The 19,574-nt window shown below is 32.7% G+C and overlaps 2 protein-coding genes and 1 long non-coding RNA gene across 9 annotated transcripts; 1 reads left to right on the top strand and 2 right to left on the bottom strand.

Annotated features, from left to right (window-relative positions):
• The first annotated feature begins 472 nt into the window (after positions 1–472).
• Positions 473–2,923, top strand: LOC121750845 (zinc finger A20 and AN1 domain-containing stress-associated protein 8-like). 4 transcript variants are annotated; one of them, XM_042145462.1, is made up of 3 exons: positions 473–641; positions 1,034–1,175; positions 2,131–2,923. In XM_042145462.1, the coding sequence occupies exon 3, from the start codon at positions 2,142–2,144 to the stop codon at positions 2,661–2,663; it is 522 nt and encodes a 173-aa protein (XP_042001396.1). In that variant the 5' UTR covers positions 473–641; positions 1,034–1,175; positions 2,131–2,141; the 3' UTR covers positions 2,664–2,923. The 4 variants fall into 4 exon arrangements, with proteins under 4 accessions (XP_042001396.1, XP_042001395.1, XP_042001397.1 ...); XM_042145463.1 differs by lacking the exon at positions 473–641 and adding an exon at positions 656–881; XM_042145461.1 differs by lacking the exon at positions 1,034–1,175 and having other exon boundaries at positions 475–641.
• A 222-nt stretch (positions 2,924–3,145) lies between these two features.
• Positions 3,146–4,914, bottom strand: LOC121750847. 3 transcript variants are annotated; one of them, XR_006039948.1, is made up of 4 exons: positions 4,738–4,914; positions 3,728–4,028; positions 3,464–3,617; positions 3,146–3,388 (listed from the first exon to the last, which is right to left on the bottom strand). It is a non-coding gene; the product is annotated as an uncharacterized LOC121750847 (long non-coding RNA). The 3 variants fall into 3 exon arrangements; XR_006039947.1 differs by having other exon boundaries at positions 3,728–3,839; XR_006039946.1 differs by having other exon boundaries at positions 3,728–4,914.
• Positions 4,915–16,111: 11,197 nt separating this feature from the next.
• Positions 16,112–19,569, bottom strand: LOC121751488 (protein cornichon homolog 1-like). 2 transcript variants are annotated; one of them, XM_042146235.1, is made up of 4 exons: positions 19,329–19,569; positions 17,879–18,060; positions 16,928–17,050; positions 16,112–16,509 (listed from the first exon to the last, which is right to left on the bottom strand). In XM_042146235.1, the coding sequence occupies exons 1-4, from the start codon at positions 19,401–19,403 to the stop codon at positions 16,437–16,439; spliced, it is 453 nt and encodes a 150-aa protein (XP_042002169.1). In that variant the 5' UTR covers positions 19,404–19,569; the 3' UTR covers positions 16,112–16,436. The 2 variants fall into 2 exon arrangements, with proteins under 2 accessions (XP_042002169.1, XP_042002170.1); XM_042146236.1 differs by lacking the exon at positions 19,329–19,569 and adding an exon at positions 19,070–19,248.
• Between the last annotated feature and the right edge of the window lie 5 nt (positions 19,570–19,574).

Genomic DNA, 19,574 nt, shown 5'->3' with positions numbered 1-19,574 from the left:
TCTCCTATTTCTCAAAATATAAATTGCCTAATAGTATTTCAGCCCACTAGCCATAAATTCTTAATCATGAAAATTAAACTGCGTAACGCGTTTAAATTAGTCAAGGTCAAAATGAATTAAATTTCACTCCACTGTATTCAGACAATGCCATAAATGATAAAATCATAATATAATGTAATGAGGATTTTAAATTTAAAATCATACTCCTTTAATTGATAATGCCCAAAACTTCCAAAAATATTGTTTTTATCATCAACATTTTAAAACATATTATTGTAATTTTTCGAATTTCAATTTCTAACATTTTAAAACATATTATTGTAATTTTTCGAATTTCAATTTCTGCTGGACTGGATCTTACGTGGCACCACCTCAAATAAAAATATCTAATAAAATACACATTAAAAAAAACAAATTTAATACAGACAGATCATCAAAATACATTTCCCCAATAGCAAATTGGTAAAATGAGAGTTTGGTGAGGGCGGAATGTACGACTCTTCTTCCAAACGAAAATAAAATTACAATTCAATAACAAATTGAAGGCCTCATTTTCGTCTCTCTCTTCCCAACCCCTGTGTTTCTCTCTTCACCTCTCAAATTCATCCAATTATCTGTTAAATTAAGCTATTTAGATTAAGGTATTATTTCCTCTTGTTTGTTGATTAATTGTTACCATTTCCCCTATTTTTATTGGACTCAGATCCACTGATCTGCGCAAGGGTTCTTTGTAATTTATGTGAAAAATTGAATCTTTTGCCTTCCGCTCCCTTTCTTTTTGTTGCTTTTCTTGTGGGTCAGGATAAATATCACAAAATTTCTTTGATATTTTCCATTAAGTTAAGATCGCCCTAACGCCTCTTTGTTTGTCATCTCGGAAGGTGAAAATTCCCGTCTTTTTTGCTTAGGTTTTTTCATTTTTTTGTTAGGAATTGCCTTGATGATTAATTGATGTTGTGAACCTTTGATTGATTCGGTGTGATTATTGATTAATGTTTATGTTTTTGAGTTTATGATGATTTGGGAATTTTAGGTTTATGGTAAAGGAGATGCGTGATATATCAATTGTGGGTTTTCTCGTGACAAGCTAAATAGAGTCCTGTTGTATCCAGAGGGCTTAATTTGGTTGCGTTCTCAATTTTATTGCTGATATTTTTCTGGATTTGTTTATGAAGGTAATATGTTGTTCCATAGTTACTAGCTATTTGGGATGAATTCTGTTGCTCCCTTCTCATGCTCTCTAATAGATGATTATATATTCGGTATTGAATGAAATGAATTAAAGCTTATATATTGAATGATGAGAATAGTAACTCGGTGAGATTTATTTATGCTCGTGGGTGACTATAATCAATTATTTGTGATGAGAAATCATATGGGAACAATAGGTATATAGCAGACTGGTCAATTTCGAAGGTTATGGTTATTGATGTGCGCATTTTAATTGATATTTCACTTACATAATACAGAGTTGGTCCCTTTGTTCTGATGACCTTCGTCCTATGGCTATCCTCTATAAATTGTTGTCGATGTTGCTCACTTGTCACTTGTAGAGGATTTCATGATTTCATCTCACCGGGGGATTATTTTTCTCATCTTGTTGAAATTCTGTAAATTGGTTCTTCTTTGTTTTTATTTGAAAAAATATAATCTTTTCATTCTACTGAACTTAATGCTCAATTGGTTAAGTTGTTGGGCTCCTTTATATGGTTGAGGATGTGATTAAACTTCCCGCCTCAAAACCCGTCTCATGCTGCAGTACAGTGAGATGGGTTGAAAAGGAGACTTTTTTAGCCAGTTTTGATAATAAAAAGTGACCTTTGAATGACTTCTTTGGTGCTGGTTGTCTAATGTTGTTTGAAAAAAATCATGTTACCACTTGATGCATAACTACATGAGATGTGTGTTACGGCTTGATGCATAATTTTTTCAAAGTTGGTATAGATGTTTTGTGGTCTTCACTTTCGAAGATCTAAAAATTCTTAGGTGGTTGTTTGTTGCAAAATGAAAGTGAGTTTGAGCTGGGCTTTTTGATGTCTTTAGCTGTGTGTTTATACTTTGCTTAAGGTACATGATCCTGACTGCCATTCGATTTGAGACCTTCTTCACATTTGTTGCTTGCCTTTGTAGGAATTGGATCTATGGAATCCTCCAAGGAGACTGGCTGCCAAGCTCGAGAAGGCCCAATTCTTTGCATCAACAACTGCGGTTTCTTCGGCAGTGCTGCTACGATGAATATGTGCTCCAAGTGCCATAAAGACATGGTCTTGAAACAGCAGCAGGCCCAGTTTGCTGCCGCATCCATCGAGAACATGGTCAATGGCAGCAGCTCAAGCAGCAATTTGATCGAGCCTCTTACGGCTGATGTGGTGAACGTGAAGGCTGAGCCAGTTGTATTAAAAACTGACGCTCCTCAACTGACCCCTGATGTGGCATCAAGCCAGAGCCCGGAGCCTAAGCCAAAGGAGGGGCCAAACAGGTGCACTACTTGCCGCAAGCGCGTGGGATTGACCGGATTCAGCTGTAGGTGTGGGGACCTTTTCTGCTCGGTCCATCGCTACTCGGACAAACATGAGTGCCCGTTCGACTACCGGTCGGCTGCTCAGGACGCCATAGCAAAGGCGAACCCGCTCGTTAAAGCTGATAAGCTGGACAAGATCTGAAAGGTCACTGGGCCATAGTATGATAATTTGCTATCTTTAAAATGTCAGTGGTTCGTCATGGTCTCTAGACTTGTGTTGGGTGGTGTAGGGAGGAAAGAAGGGAAGGGGAGGGTTGATGGTGATTGTGGGTTGTTGCATATTCTAGAGTCGTGCTTCAATTGGCTAGGGTTACTTTGGTTTGGTTGCAGTGTGCAAGTTGTTATTTGCTGGCTTTGTTGAATAACATTATTGTGGAATTTGTAAGTTGCCCATCTTTTTCACATCGTGTGCATCATTTTGTTCTACGGATCATGCTACACTGGACCTCGTATATGGTTCATACAGTTCTTGCTCGTTGTTCGCCCCTCGTAATGAATTGTGTTCGACGTGAATTCAAACTCATATCTAATGGCATAAATTTGTAGTGTTTGGATAATCTGATACAAGACTCACACATTGGATAATCAACCATTAAGTGCTGGAATGATGGGATATATAGATCATAGGCAGAAACAACGCTTGTGTTATATAATCGTACATGAATAAGATAATGCTTGACATTACTCAAGTTTGCTAAAAACATTAAAAGAAGTGCATATTCAATAAACCCTACAGTTGAAGAGCTATCGGCACTGTAACAAGTCAGTTTCAAACACTTGCAAGTTGCAACGATGCAGAAGGTCGATGGGGTTGGGTATGCACGGCTGCATCTTACTAATAGCCAAACTTCAATGATACAACAGAAACTGCAAAGAAGGAATATCTGAATAAGTAAAAATATGTAACACAAATGATCTTGAGATCGCACAGAAAAATGTCACCTTTTAAACATAACAGTCTCAAGTCCATTTTAGCTCATCATGGAGACTTGTGTAGTGCTCCATTGCTTCGACGAAATGGTGAAATGCAATGGAAACTCAAATGCAGTGCAGGGGAACTACTGTAGTAGAAAATTTAATGGACCAACAACAGCATCTGAACAAGAAAAGCCAATTAGAAAATATGCAAGGGATGGAAGCAAAAGAAGAACTGACATCAAGTTAAACACAGCCACAAGTTGATGTTCGTTTTCAAAACTTCTCTACCTTGTGTTGGAATGAACAGCCATCAAAAGTTAAACACAGCCACAAGTTGATGTTTGTTTTCCAAAATTCTCTACCTTGTGTTGGTATAATCTAGGCTTAATTTTGAGGCATGCTGCATGCAAGAAAACACGAGTTAAGAAATATACAGGGGAGAGTAAACATCAATATCAGCCCCAAATACTCAGCTTGGTGTCCATTTATGAAATCTCTCTACCCTAATGTTGGTATCATATAAGCCACAAGTCCTCAGGCTGATTTCCGTGTTCGAAAACTCTCTGCGCTAGTGTTGGTATTCTCTTGGCTAATTTTGAGATACACAGGGACAAGGAAACCCGAGGCAGGAAATATGAGGGAGACCGCAGCAAGAAGATTAACCATCAATATCAGCCCCAAGCACTTAGGTTGATGTGTATTTCCAAAAACTGTAATGTTCGTACTATATAGGCCGAACCAAACACATATATTCTAAAGATAAAAGAGTGAATGCAGCAGCAGATTTGCACAAAAACAAAGACCACCACACGTTTGAGCTGATAACAAAGAAAGACGCCAATTGAAATGCAAGAAGCACAAACAATCCATCTGGATACATTTCTATGTAAGCAGCCGATCAAACGACGTATACAACGACCTTTCAGTCAGGGACTCGGATATTGTGAGAGCAAAGCAGAACAGGTTCATCTAATAAGTAGCTTTGGAATCACATATTAACAGCAAATTCAATCACATTACTCATTCAAACCCCAAATATACTAGTTCTGATTCCCCATAATAATCACATACACGAAACTAACAACAAACCTAGATATTCAAAATTTCAAACACGCCCCCTGCACATCAATTAAGAAGCCGCTATTTTAACCAATTCATTAATCAGGATTCCATTACTTTCCAGTTGATCAACAAAATTGCAGAAAAATAAAAACACGTAATTTCACCAAATTGAGGCCGACTAAACGATTCCACCACATTATTATTTAATCACTCCATAAAAGTAGGGGGAAAAATACCTTTCTTCCAAGCATCCACTAATTAGAACCGAACGATCATCTACAACGTCTAGAACCCGATTATACGGTCTGAATCGGGATCGGAAAGTGATTGCTGCCGCCATTTTCCGAGCTGAATTTTCAGCTCAATTGCAATTGTCTGCTGTTCATATCATTCTTGGGGTTACGGAATTACGATTATGCCCTTGCTGTGGATGAATGAATGAACCACCTTATTTTCTTTTACTTTATTAAGTACTTCGTAATTAGAAGTTTACTATTGGTCTGTAGAAATTCAAATAATCAATAAATATATTCAGTCCGATTATAATATTGTTTAACTTTTAGTAAAATAATTTTTTGACACATGTCTCTATATCATAATTGCTCTTTATCTTTCCATAATTATATTTTATACTTTTCATTAAAATACATCCGGTATCTAATAATTGGTCTCCATATAATTCGACACGAATTTCTAAAAAATATAATAAAAATTTTAAATTTTTATATACTGGTTGTAATAAAATATAAATATGAATGAGTTAGTGGAACGTGTGTCCATTACAAAAATTGGTAAAAGTAACAGGTGATAAATTTTTAGGGATGGAAATAATATTTAATATCCTATTTTGGTAAAATTAAATTATAAAACAAATTAAATTAAATATCCTTATCCAAAAAATACATGTATCCAACATTCACATATTTATGCATATAGCATATTTCGTATAAAATGTGTAATTCATGACATAATATTTTCAAATTTAAGCACCATGCTAAAATCTTAATTGGTCAACAACTTAATAATCTTAAAATTATTTTTCACATATTATGCATAATCAATTTTAATTCGTTTCACGATATTCTCATATAAATAATCGCATCATGATATTTCAATCGAAATGCATGATACATAGTATTTCTCAAATATATTTTTTGTATTTTGGTCCAATCTGAAATTGGAATATAGTATTTGCATTTTTTGTTTAAATTTCTTTTAATTAAAAGATCAGATTACTATACCTTGATTTTTTGTTAACTAGTAGTATTAGTATTTTCCATTCTAAAAAATAGTATAAAATTTTCATATGCTTTTGTAAGTATATTAATTATGTTATTTCCATTGTCATTATTTTTGTGTAAAAATTGATATCAAAAGAAAATTTTAAATGAACAACATTAAATTAAAGGAAGTCATCTATATCGCCTAAATTAAATGAGACACACATAGGAGTGTGTTAAGGTTCTTCGCAGCTTTTCAGTCCAATGTTCTTTTTAATCACAACCCTTGGATCATTGAATTGGATGGTCGTGATGATCTGCATTATTTGATGAAAAATTTGCATTATCAGTCAGTGTGCATTATTCAACTGAAAATCTGCATTATTACACTATAATGGTGCATTATTACTCGGTGCGCATTATTCAACTGAAAATCTGCATTATTAAATGACATGTGGCATCAATCTAACCGTCGGATGACAAAATCGTGGGGCTGAGATTAAAAAGAACAATAGAACAAAAGATACAAAAAGGAAATGAATACATCCCCACATAGATATAATTAAAGGAAGTAGTAGTAATATTTATGCACAATATCTATGTATCTACGACTTTTACGTAATTAATTATGAATTGGTGTGAAATAAGGGAATTCAAACATACGATTAGACTAGATTAGATTGTTGAAGCATATATATGATTCGTTGTATTTTAGAATTTCATAATACAATCTTATTCTAATCTTAATAGATATTAAAAATTTAATAATTAACTAAAAATAAAAAATGATAAAAAAATTCTAAATTAATATCATATGTAGCAAATACATGTTTCTAAATCACTGTTCATTATAGTAGCAAGCATGCCTTAAAAGTTGATATTATGATTATATATATATATATACTCCTCAAACAAGCTAATATTAAGGAGGAGTAGTTTTAATTCTTTATTATCGAAATTTGACTTGATTAGTTGTTCGAACAAATAATTGTTGAGGTGAAAAATGCATTCATTTGTTATTTAAATGCACATAAAATCCATTAATTTAGAAGATACAAACAACTCTATGAGTAGTCATTATTATTACTATAAAATACATTACTTATAAATTAATCCTCCACCGATGGCAAAATGGTAAGAACAAAGTTTGGAGGATAACAACTTCGACCGAGGGAGAATATATAAAATGAGACCGAGGGAGAATATATAAAATGGAGGATAACAACTTCGACCGCCATTCATTCATTCGCAGTGGCCAGTGGGTAACCCGTCATTTTCTTTGCATTTGCTATACGAAATATTATAAATTTAGAAATTCACAAATATCAAGAAAATAGTCAAAAGAGTATAATATACCTTATGAGACTTGTTCATGGTTTAAGAGCATCCGCAGCGGTGGCGAGTTGGCAAGGCGCAGGACCGCCGCCGCTGCAGCCGCGCCGCTGGCACGGCGCTGCTCGATGTATCGAGCACGTCCGTGCCAGCGGACGCACACGTGGCGCGCTCCCATTCGTCAACGGCATAGCCGTTGTGTTTAAACTTTTTTTTATTTTTTTTTTTAAAAATCGGTATTTAATTATAAATAATGCTAAAAAATAAAAAAAAAATATTTTCCAAATCCCAAAAATATGGCCGTTTTTTTCCCGTTTTTTCTGAATTTTTTTGATTTTTTTTTATTTTTTTTTCCCCAAAATCATCTATAAATACACACATTCATCATCCATTTATCACATCAAATCATCTCTCATTCATCTCTCATTCATAATTCTCATACAAACTATCAACACATTCATCACCCACTCAAAATCTCAAATGGATTTCACCCATATTATGGCGGAAGCGGAACGCGAAGAACAAGAATACTACGAACAACATCGTGCCGCTTACGAAGCATATGTCGCGGCGAATACCCCTGCTCCTCCTCCTCAACGAACCAGATCAAATCGACGGTACATCCATCGTGACCGGGAGGGAGCCCACGAAAGGTTCGTTGCCGACTACTTTGCCGACCAGCCGCGGTTTCCGGCAGATTACTTCAGGCGCCGTTTTCGCATGTCAAAGCGCTTGTTCATGCGAATTGTCAACACATTGTCCGCACGTGTTGAATACTTTCAAACAGGTGTAGATGCAGCCGGCCGGCAAAGTATCACGGCGTTGCAGAAGTGTACGTGTGCCATCCGACAACTCGCTACTGGGCAAACGGCCGACATGTTCGACGAGTATTTGCATATCGGTGAGTCCACTGGAATCCTATGTTTAAAGAATTTTTGCGAGGGCGTTCGTTCTGCTTTTGGGGATGAATTCCTTCGAGCACCCACCACTGATGATTGCCAACGGTTGCTTCGTCTTCATGAATCAGTCCATGGCTTTCCCGGAATGCTTGGCAGCATTGACTGCATGCATTGGAGGTGGAAGAATTGTCCGAGGTCTCCCCTACGCCGAGGCGAGCATACGACGGTTGGCCAGAGGATCGAGACAAGACACACAATGCGCGATACTCGAATCCACAATCAACTACAAGAAGACCTAATCAACCACATGTGGGCGAAATTCGGCAACGAGTAGTGTCATTTTTAATTTTTAGGATTTTAATTATGTAATTTTTAATTTTTAGGATTTTAATTATGTAATTTTTAATTTTTATGATTTTAATTATGCAATGTTTAATTTTATTTGTCATTTGTAATATTTATTGTGGGTTTTAAATGAATTTTAATATTATGGAAATGTTTCTGTGTAATTGAATTTTATATTAATTGTGCTCGTCCTTGCGGAAGAGCACAATTGTGGGTGTTGTGCTCTTGCCAGAGAGCAGGCATGAATAGTACCGCCCGGGCCCACAACCGTGCCGCTGGCAAGAGCACGGTTGTGGATGCTCTAACTAAACAAAGATGTATAGATGGTTAGATACAGAATGGATTCAAAATTCGGGGAGGATCCCCTACTGTGCTTCAAAACACAGCACAAAATGCTGTGGTACAAAACGCACATATTTAGGAACAAAACGCACATATTTAATCAATCTCTCACTTTCTGTTTTTTTCAATATCTTCCCATTCTTGTTTTCATTTTTTTATATTATCAGTTCTGAAACAAAATCATCATCTCAAAATAATTAAATATGGATGAAATCATCATTATCTAAGAGTACTACTTAATTATGAAAGAAAAAATGTAAAATTAAATATATTTTTGAGCTAATTATTTTATTTCAAGAATGATAACTAAAATTAATAATATTTAAAACTCAATGATGTATATACCTAATTAAATGTTAGTGAAATCATCAATTATATAAAATAATTAACTACAAAAGAAATTTTTTTTTAAAATATATCATATATTTGAGCTAATTATTATATATCAAGAATGATTACTATACAACTAATACTCCGTAATATTTAATACGAATGATAAATATATACTCTAATTAAATGTAAGTTAAATCATCAATCATATAAATAATTAACTACGAAAGAAAAAAATTAAGGATGACATATTTTTTTAGTTAATTCTTTATTCCAAGAATGATAATTATAATTAGAGTATTATTTCAAACTCAATGATCCCAACTTAATGTTAATGAATTGAAATCATCAATTGTATAAAATAATTAACTACAAAGGTATACAGTAAATGATATATTGTTGAAAATTAATAATGCAGTAGTTACTTAAAAATATAAAAACAAGAATGATATATTGCAAAAAAGAAAAGGAAAGGGATTGATTAAATATGTGCGTTTTGTGCATAAATATGTGCGTTTTGTACCACAGCATTTTGTGCTGTGTTTTGAAGCACAGTAGGGGATCCTCCCCCTTCAAAATTGGTTATTAGTTGTCCCTTCCAAAATGATACACTTTTCATTTTGATTCTTAATCGAGAAATCCATTATTAAAAATAAAATAATAGTTTTGCATAAAATTATATGTCTGAGTCTACCATCTATACACAGTACTCCTAGTATTTTTTTTCTTTAGTAACTCTTGACATCATTAGTTTTTTTATAGTACCATTTTTGTTCTAGTAATAAATAAAAAAAATTGTTAAAAATATTAACTTATACCTTCCGTGTTGCACTGAAGATGATTTGTTTTTTGGTTTATTCCAACCAAAATCCCCATTACTAAAAACTGAAACATTTTTATTCGTGCTTTATTCTTTCTCTTTTATTTTATTCTCTCAATTTAACACAAAAAATCAATTTGATTAAAATCTCGTGTCGTCCAAAAAATGAGTCATCTTTCTTAGGACGGATGAGAGTAATAGATTATACTCCCTCCGCCCATAAAAATATGTGCACTTTCTATTTTCGTCCGTCCCATAAAAATATGTGCATATCATTCCAATTTATTATCCCTATACATCAACTTATACGACCATTAAACACTACTAATAATATGAGTCTCATTATCCACTTAATGCACTACTTTAACTACTCTTTTCTACTCTCTTATTTTATTAATATTATTTTTAATATGTTTGCAATAAGTAAAACTGATTAATAATAAATAACTCTAATTGTTATTATATGTGATTGTGAAGATAGTCAAAATTGTCGGCACACTACTTAAATTACTATATAGATGAGCTCTCTGACGTTGTAGCACTGCTTTTCCCATTTAAGCATTAATTTCTATAATTAATTTCCTGATCATAACTTCGTAAACTTTTAATAATTCTCATAAATTATGAAACAACTTTATCATACACTTCTTTTTCTTACTTTTTTGTACATTTTGTCAGAAACAGTGCTGCACTGCCTTTGCTATTTCTTAATAATACTAATAAATACTCACTCCGTTGGTAAATAGAAGTCCGTATTGCTATTTTAATCCGTAAATACATGTTTCAATTCATAATTAATATCCTCATATTTCACTAATTCATTCAAATCACATATTATTAAAAATTAATATATATATATAAAAGTGAGATTGAAACTCATATTCCACTAATTTTCTTCCATCCAATTTTTTTAACATATCTTAAAATTCATGCGGAAAGAAATATGATTTCTATTCGCGGACGGAGGGAGTACAAAATACAAAACAAAAAAAGTATGTTAAGTTATCATAATACTATATCAGTTATTAATAATTTAACAATTTTTATGGGTTTATATTTAGGGTTGATTGGTTGAATCCCTATTTATTCAATAAATATTTTTTTAAAAAAATTAATAAATAATTTTAATTCCAAAATGGAATATTGAAGTACTAATAAAATAGGGATATAAGTCAAGAAGAGGACGTTTTCTGACAAAAATAATTAATATTCTACAATAATAATTCTCTTAAACTTTGATAGGAAAATAGCTATGATACCCGACCTTAATCTACCATAAGACGTGTCAATTATATAAATCGAAATAAACTTTATTAGAACAATAATCAACACTATTATCAAAGCAACACAATTTAGGCTTCTCATCTACTTAGATAATTGGAAGACCTAGCTAGGTCATTAATTTTAATTTCAGATTTCTAATTATGGTGTAATAATAATGCACCGTTGATCACATAATTGCTAGCTAAAAATAAACGATTTTATTACAATATGCTACTGTATTTGTAGTGTATATTTAAAAACCCTTACACTGAAAAAAATAATAAAAATACGATACTAAACTTTTTGTGTAAAGGAGAAAAAAAATAGTACCATAATAAATGATAAAATCGCATGGAATATTACTATATAAGATGTCAGAATCAGATTGTTTAAAATGTCGGTATTGAAATAAATTTACCGCAGTATTTGTTGACGCATCTTCCCCAAATTAAATACTCCTACTATATAAATAAATATAGTACAAACCGTCGACATTGTTGACCCATATTCTATAAATTTAAAATTAATCTGTGGTAAATTTGAGTTAAATAAAAAGCAATAATGTTATTTTCCAATAAATTAGTATACTGGTAGTATTATTTTCCATGAAAAATAAACAGAGTACTTAACATATCATCGCTAATTAATAATGAAGACTTCATTCAATATAAAAATTCAACCATATAGTAAACCTACTGTTTTAGGATAATGTAACTTCTTTACTATACTCCTATTAATTTACAACATACTTTAACATCTAGATGCCTATTATTATTATTATTATTATTATTATTATTATTATTATTATTATTATTATTATTATTATTATTATTATTATTATTATTATTATTATTATTATTATTATTATTATTATTATTATTATTATTATTATTATTATTATTATTATTATTATTATTATTATTATTATTATTATTATTATTATTATTATTATTATATGCCCTTTAATTACATGGACCACTAAATAATCGGCCTTAATTTTTATTATGAAATTAGAAGAAAAAACATCATAATCATAAAATTTGAGTGGGGCTCCAGCTGCCCTATGCTCACGTGATTATTGTTCCCTCGGCCCAATTTATTTGGGCTTTTTTTCTTTTAGGGCTCACTTTCTAATTATTATTTAATCAATGTACATACCTCCATCCATTTCATAAAAATAGACATTTTTAAAACAGAAGGAATTTTATTACACAGTTAGTATGAGATAAAAAATTTGATTGAAATAATCTAAAAAATTTGAAATAGAGATAACTAATTTTACAGGACAAACTAAAAATGATAAAAGTGTTCTATTATTATAAGACGAACAGAATAGTTTTTAACTATCTAACAAACTACTACAAAATAATCATTGCCAAAGTGAAAGAACTATTTTGAGAATTTTTCATTTGCATGTGTAACAATTTCGATGATGAGATTTTGACAATTATTTGAATAGTTGCATCGTTTGTCGAATACGTTGCGTTGCGGATGATATTGCAATTTTTTTTTTTGTGTTTGTCGATGTGATATTACAAATTATTTAAGATGGAGATATTTTAATATCTTGGTTGATTTTCTGAATACGAACCCTATATGCGACGTAATAATTATTTTTACCCCAGAACTCCAGAAGGAATTTTGATAGAAAGAACAATACTATTCTTCATATGAAAAGGTGTATAGAAAATAGGAAGTTGATTAGATAAAAAGAAACGTTTGATTATATAAAAATTACACATTGGTATTTGTTTGATGAATGATTCTTAACAAAAATTTCACACTGTCTTTTTTTTTGGTAAATAAAAATGCTCAAGTCTGAAAGGGATGCGAACCAGAAAATGATGCAGAGAACAAAGAGAAACAGAAACGGACAACCAAACAACTAGAACAAAACCATGCTAAAAACCAAAACCAAGGAATGTAGCCCAAGAAATAGTCCCAACAACATACCTACAAAAGCGAACACATGAACCAACACCAGCACAACAACAAATAGCTCACTCAAAAATAAAACTGCCAATCTGAAAATCATTCCCCAATTCATTCGAGCTACAGATTTTATCTATTATCCTTATCATTCTCCTAATTTATTAATTTTGTAAGAAAATATATACTATTCACTATCAAGTCTATTACTCCTCCGCCCCACAATAATTGTCACTCTTTTCCATTTCAGTCCGTTACACAATAATTGTCACACTTCTTTTTTACCATAAATGATAAGTAGGTCTCACATTCCACTAACTCACTCCACTCATATTTTATTATAAAATATATATAAAAAAGTGAGTCTCACATTCCACTAACTTTTTCAACCAACTTTTCTTTACAATTCTTAAAACATGTGCCCACAATAAGAGCGACAATTATTATGAGATAAGTGGAGTATTAATTAACGGAGTATATAAAATAGATATTTGTGGTGATATGTCTCCACCCTTTATCAAGCTGTCATGACCCTATAAGTGTAGAGTTTGAGATGAATACCAAGTTTGACAACACCAACGAAGTTGATGAGCCATGACCCACACATCCAACACTAAGCCACAGAGTTAATGCACCAAACTTGGGCCCCCACCTCACTCGTGGGCCACAATTCCATTACGAGATTTATCATCTGCTCTCATAAATATTTATATTCGTATTACAAAACATATCCCATTTTTTTATATGCCCAAACAAAAAGTAAATCATCATCTGTACATTAAGTTATATTTTCTCTCTTTTTATTATTACTCTAGTTACTTTTCTCTTTCTTCACTAATATATCTACGGAACTTTTATTTATCTATTTAATGTACGAAATAAAAGATCAAAATCTCATGTCATCCCCCAACTATAACAACTTCTCCAGGACTGAGGGACTACTATGCTAGGCACATGGTTTTTAATAAATCAAGTCGATTGCGAACTATTTTAGGCTTCAGTCGAAAAAGGTTCATTCGAACTTGTACAACTTGCTAGCTAAACGAACAAAGCCTGAATATGGTAGCATTTGTCCCGTCAACTCGTGAGCAAGCTAAGCTCCTCAAGTGATTTGACCTCATATTATGAAATTATTAGCTAACTATAATTATATATCCAACTAAATTATTCATATTAACCAATGAATATAATGTATCATTGGGGATAAAAAACATAGTACTCCTATATTTTAACAAGAAAATCATCATAATTTAAAACATATCTCTGAATTCCAAAAGTGCTCTTAGACTTGATTAATCTCGTGAGTTTTGACTCTTGACATACTAGATAAACACTTGGCCCAATATTAAAACTTAAGTGAACCAAGTTAGAACATAATAGCATTCGATTTCACCGTATATTTTACCACACAATCAAACATGAATATACTGTATTTGAATGAAGGAATTATAGTTGAAGGTCACTCTCAATTTTAAGACAATGAAAGTAACAATCTTTGATATGTTCAAAGTTTAATAGTAAAGTATTTAGGTGATAAGACAAAAATTGAATATTTTGATGGGAGACAAGTTATAGGCGTATTGGGCCCAATGTCCCCATGGTCCTTTCATTCAATTATATTAATAAATTTATTTAACAGTGATATGTGAAATTTCATGTCTTCTGCCCAATCAGTTGTGCCCCCCAAATTATCTGTCATTTAACATCGTTGTACGTGTGTTTAGGCTTTTAGGCCTGTCAATTAAATGAGTTCCGCGTAAAGCGAAACGTTTTCGTGTTTGAAGATACAAAGAAGAAAATATGACGAAGCAAATATGATGATGTTTTCATTTTATGTACTTCCTCCGTTTCCAAATAGTATAAACTTTGGGTTCAGCACGAGTTTTAATAAATAGGGAGAAAAATAAGAGAGAGAAAGGGTAGTGGAAATAATGTTAGTTGAGAGTGGGGTCCACATTATTATAATGAAATAAATGTTAATGGTTATGCTATAAGTGGTAAATAAAATGATGTTTAGGGGTAGTATGTTGTTTGAATTTTTTTAAATTAGAAAGTTTATACTCTTAAGGGACGGATGAAAAAGGAAATAGTTCATACTCTTTGGGTAGGAGGGAGTAACATATAACTTTAAGTATGACATCCCTAAAAAAACGAGTCACTTTCAGTGGAACAAATGAGGATTGTAAAACTACGTTCGTCCACAAAAAAATGGATAAAATTATAGATGACATAAGTTTTAATGCGCAATTGATAAAGTAAGAAAGAGTGAAGAAAAATGTAGTGGAAGTAGTGCCAGTGAATTGTAGGGTCCATATTATTAATAGTGTTTAAAACTTTCCATATTTAGAATAAATCTATGTTTGATGGACGACCCAAAATCACAAAACTAGTCTATTTTTTTTAGACTGGTAGTAGCTTAAGATTGAACCATTTGGCTGGACTGCTATCTAGTTTATTACTTTTTACTACTCCATCTGTCCCATAATAGATGATACATTTGGGTAATGCTACGAAAATTTAGGAGATATTGTTTTGTGTATTGAGTGAAGAGAGAAAAAATATATTTATATTAATGTTAGAGAAATTTTTCAAAATAAGAAATGTAACATCTTTTTCTTTTTTGGGACAAACTGAAAAAAAGAAAATGTAACACCTATTATGGAACGTAGGGAGTCCTATGTGGTTTATTGACTACTTTTTGAGGGTATTAGTTTTTGTGTACTTTCATATAAACGAATCAACAACATAAAAGTTAGTAAAGATAAAAGTGCAATCTCCAACATTAAGAGATCTTTCCTCATTCCATTTAGTGAAAACCAAATATTATATTCCCTCCGTCCCTCGAGAATATGCACTATTTCCTTTTTAGTCCGTCCCACAAAAATATGCACTTTCTAATTTTGAAAAGCCTTCTCTCTAATGAGGTGGGACACATTCTCCACTAACAATATTTTATTTACTTTTTCTCTTTACCTCTCTCTTATTTTACCAATTTTTATATTAAAACTTGTGTCAACCCCAAAGTGCATATTCTTTGGGGACGGAGGAAGTAGAATATTTCGTATGCATTCCCCAACGTCGGACTTACACCAAAATCAAAATGCACAAATCCTCAAGCAAATACTACTCCTAGTACAAATTAACCATCCTATTCAACAATTATAATCAAGGTACATTATGCAGAGAAACACCAAAAAAAATTCAATCAAACTACAAGGCATGTGAAGAAAGAAGGCTCGAATGATCACAACTTAAAAACATATGCCATGACAAATTTACTAGCCATTTGAGCAGATCAGACATCAGCTCTTGTCCTAATCTATGGGGGGAGAGAGAGAGAGAGAGGCTAACCATGTTATATTAAATTGGGAGACTTGGTTGCAAATGGCGCTTATCTCACTCTCGACCAAGTCGGACAATCATCAGGAAGAAGCCACACGACGGCTTACACAAGTTCAATATATAGTCGACCAAGCCACAATATCCTCATCGTCGGCAAATACAGTGCTTACAACAGACAATGCAAGCCTGTATATTACCATTCAACCATCATAAATCAAGAATTATCGTGCTGGATAAGAACGGCCTCTACTATTTTAAGAAACCGGGAGTTTTAAGTAAATAAAACATAATTAAAGAACAAAACCATTTGACCATGTAGGAGATGCAAAACTAGAAAATATGCAATTTTTTAATTACATCAACTTCGAAAAACTACCTCAAAGTTATTGCTCTGCTCACACTAACTGATTTCTAAAATTCAAGTACTTGGATCGAAAATCTAATTCTTTGTCAATGGAATGGAGGACTGAGAGCACAGAAGAAAATGCCCCATAGCAATAGTTCTATATCCAAACAACACACATTTGATGAGAATGGCCACAAAAGAATTAATGCATTCATTCACCAGAAACAAAGAATTTGGAGGATAAGTATTTTAGCTAACCTTGTAATGACTAGACCAAAGAAGATGACGTAAAACCCCAGCTTTATAAGACGAGCCTTTTTCTCAGTACTGACTACTTTGAAGACTTCAGTCACATCGACAAGATGTTTGTTTGATAGGTACCTGAAATTTAAATTCGAGAGACATTAGACAGAAACAAGACGAGCAATCTGGTGAAAATGTAATGATGTTGTTGTGGGTGCACAAATTTAACCAAGCATGTTCACACGATGACACATGATGATCCTAGCCAGGCTCAGTCTCTCCTGGCCTAATCCATTTCCAAGGGCAGGACAGGGCATGGCTAGATATCATCACAGTTCAGATAAGAAATATAGATGCAGAAAATAAGCATTTTGCTTGGTCGATATATAAATAGTAGCCAAAGTTTAAAAACATATAAATCCTAGAGAAAATATATAAATTCTTGCCCATAGTAATTTAAAATATGAAAGTAATTCAAGTTGAAGGTTCATGCGAAATTGTTCAATTCACATGATCGTGTGAACCTCTAATTTTCCCATGAACATAGTTTTTTTCTTACAACTCAGTAAAGGTAACAAAGTCGATTTACATAAAAAGTGGCTATAATTTGTATAAATATTTTTAACTTTGGCAACTATTGATATGTCGACCAAACAAAATGGCTATTTTTCACCATTGCCACTAAGGAAACATATGTGATATTGATAATGATATAACTCTAAACCATGTAATGGATAATGACACAATTTTTATAAATACCAAGGGAAATTAATAATGAAACGTAATATCATATACTAATAAAAGTTGCAACAAAAGGTGCAGCAAATATGCTTGCAGAACATGCTTGAAGCATATATTTGTAATATGAATTTAGATATAAATGGTTTATTGATTAGAAATAGTTATAGTTGTATGAGTAAATCACACTATCTGCTGCAGCAAAATAATTGGGTGGTGAAAACTTACTGTTTGAGATTATAGTATGCAGTGGGAAGCGAGAGCAAGAACATGATCCAATGCCCCGTCATGAGAAAGAGAATGCACAATGCGCCATGCAACAAATACTCGGGCACAATCACATAGTTGATACGAGAAGATAATTCGTAGGGATTCAAAAAGTCAGCCTCCAAATCCGAGAACCCTAAGAACTACAGAAAACAAACGAGCTTTTGAGATCCATGTAGACGTTGGGTCGTGGCTGAGATACTTACACGAACAAATGTGAGGACTAAATGCTGGTATTAGATTAATAAATAGGCAGACAGACGAGAGTGGAGCCCGAGGACACATGCAAGAAACATCGATAACAAGCAAAGAGCTTAGGTGCTTAAAGAAAATTGTAATACACGATCAAGAAATCGCATAACATCATAGACTTCGAGAAAAGTTATGAACTAAAATAAGAGGATGATTCATGAAGTCGAGGCAGGAAAGCAAAGTGGAGTTGGATGTAAAAGAAATTAAGGATTCATTGTAGAAACCAACAAAGAACATTGAAACACTTAGTGTGTTTGACGTTCCTAGATTTGAAGCCAAGTTCTCTATCCTCGTAAAAACTTATGCATCCACAAATGCAGCCGACATTCAAATTTTGAAACAATCTTTAAAGTAGACACGGAACTCTCTACAAATTCACAGAAGTAAAATTTTTTCACTTACACTCTGAAAATTTGGCCAAATACAAACAACTATGAAGGAAAAATTTAATTCTCAGCCAATTCATGAAGTCGAGGCAGGAAAGTGGGCCTAAGGACTAAGGATCAATGCTCAACGCCGAAATTTTGTCCAAACTGCACTAATATTCACGAAGCTTGGCAAATGCCTTATTTCAGTCATAAACACTGGCCGGGATTTTCTCTTTTACAGAGCCATTAGCTTTCCAAACAAGGAAGACACAAGAAATTAAGAAAAGAGAGAGAGATGGATTCTAATTAGCATATCTTAACCCTAGAAATAATTAACACCTTTATTCTCACAGCAATTAAACAACTACTCAAATCAAGCGGGCTTTTCATATCTAGAGACATCATGATTTTTCAACCTCATAGCTATCAAAAATTGCAATTTTTTTAATCAGCTCACAAATTTAATTAATCAAGCTGCAAATTTAATCTAAACTTCACATAAAAAGAAATTGCAGAATACAAGAATACATACATTAGACTGACCCAAAAATTTTGTCATTGACATAGCAATTAGCTTTTCAACTGGAATATAAACAAAACCAAAGCTTTATGCTAATAGTAATCAAACAGCAGCTCAAAGCACAAAATTCGGCTCTCATCCTCACAGCTACAAAAAGATTTTTTTTTTTTTACTTGGGACTGAGTATTACTGTATCACAAAAAACCAAAAGGGGCTATGATAAATCGCGATTAAGGAACTGTAAAATTGGGGGAAAAGGACAGAAAAATACCTCGTAAAAATTTAATCCCAATAGAGTTAGGTTCATGCATGAGAAAATTAACCAGATAAATGGTAACCAATCCATGATTTTGCAAGGAATTAACACTGGAATTTACTGCCCCTGTTGCAAGATTCTTTCTTGGATCCTATTTCCCTGGCGATTGATTGAGAATTAAGAAGAAGAAAAAATGATGATCGTCTCACTCTAATTCTACTCGGAGAACGTGGGTTTACTTTTTGAATATACTCCATATAA

This window comes from Salvia splendens, chromosome 10 (assembly GCF_004379255.2).
Source record: "Salvia splendens isolate huo1 chromosome 10, SspV2, whole genome shotgun sequence".
NCBI classification, from domain to species: domain Eukaryota; kingdom Viridiplantae; phylum Streptophyta; class Magnoliopsida; order Lamiales; family Lamiaceae; genus Salvia; species Salvia splendens.
Note: the sequence above shows the minus strand (reverse complement) of the source record. Positions and strands in the feature narration are given on the sequence as shown.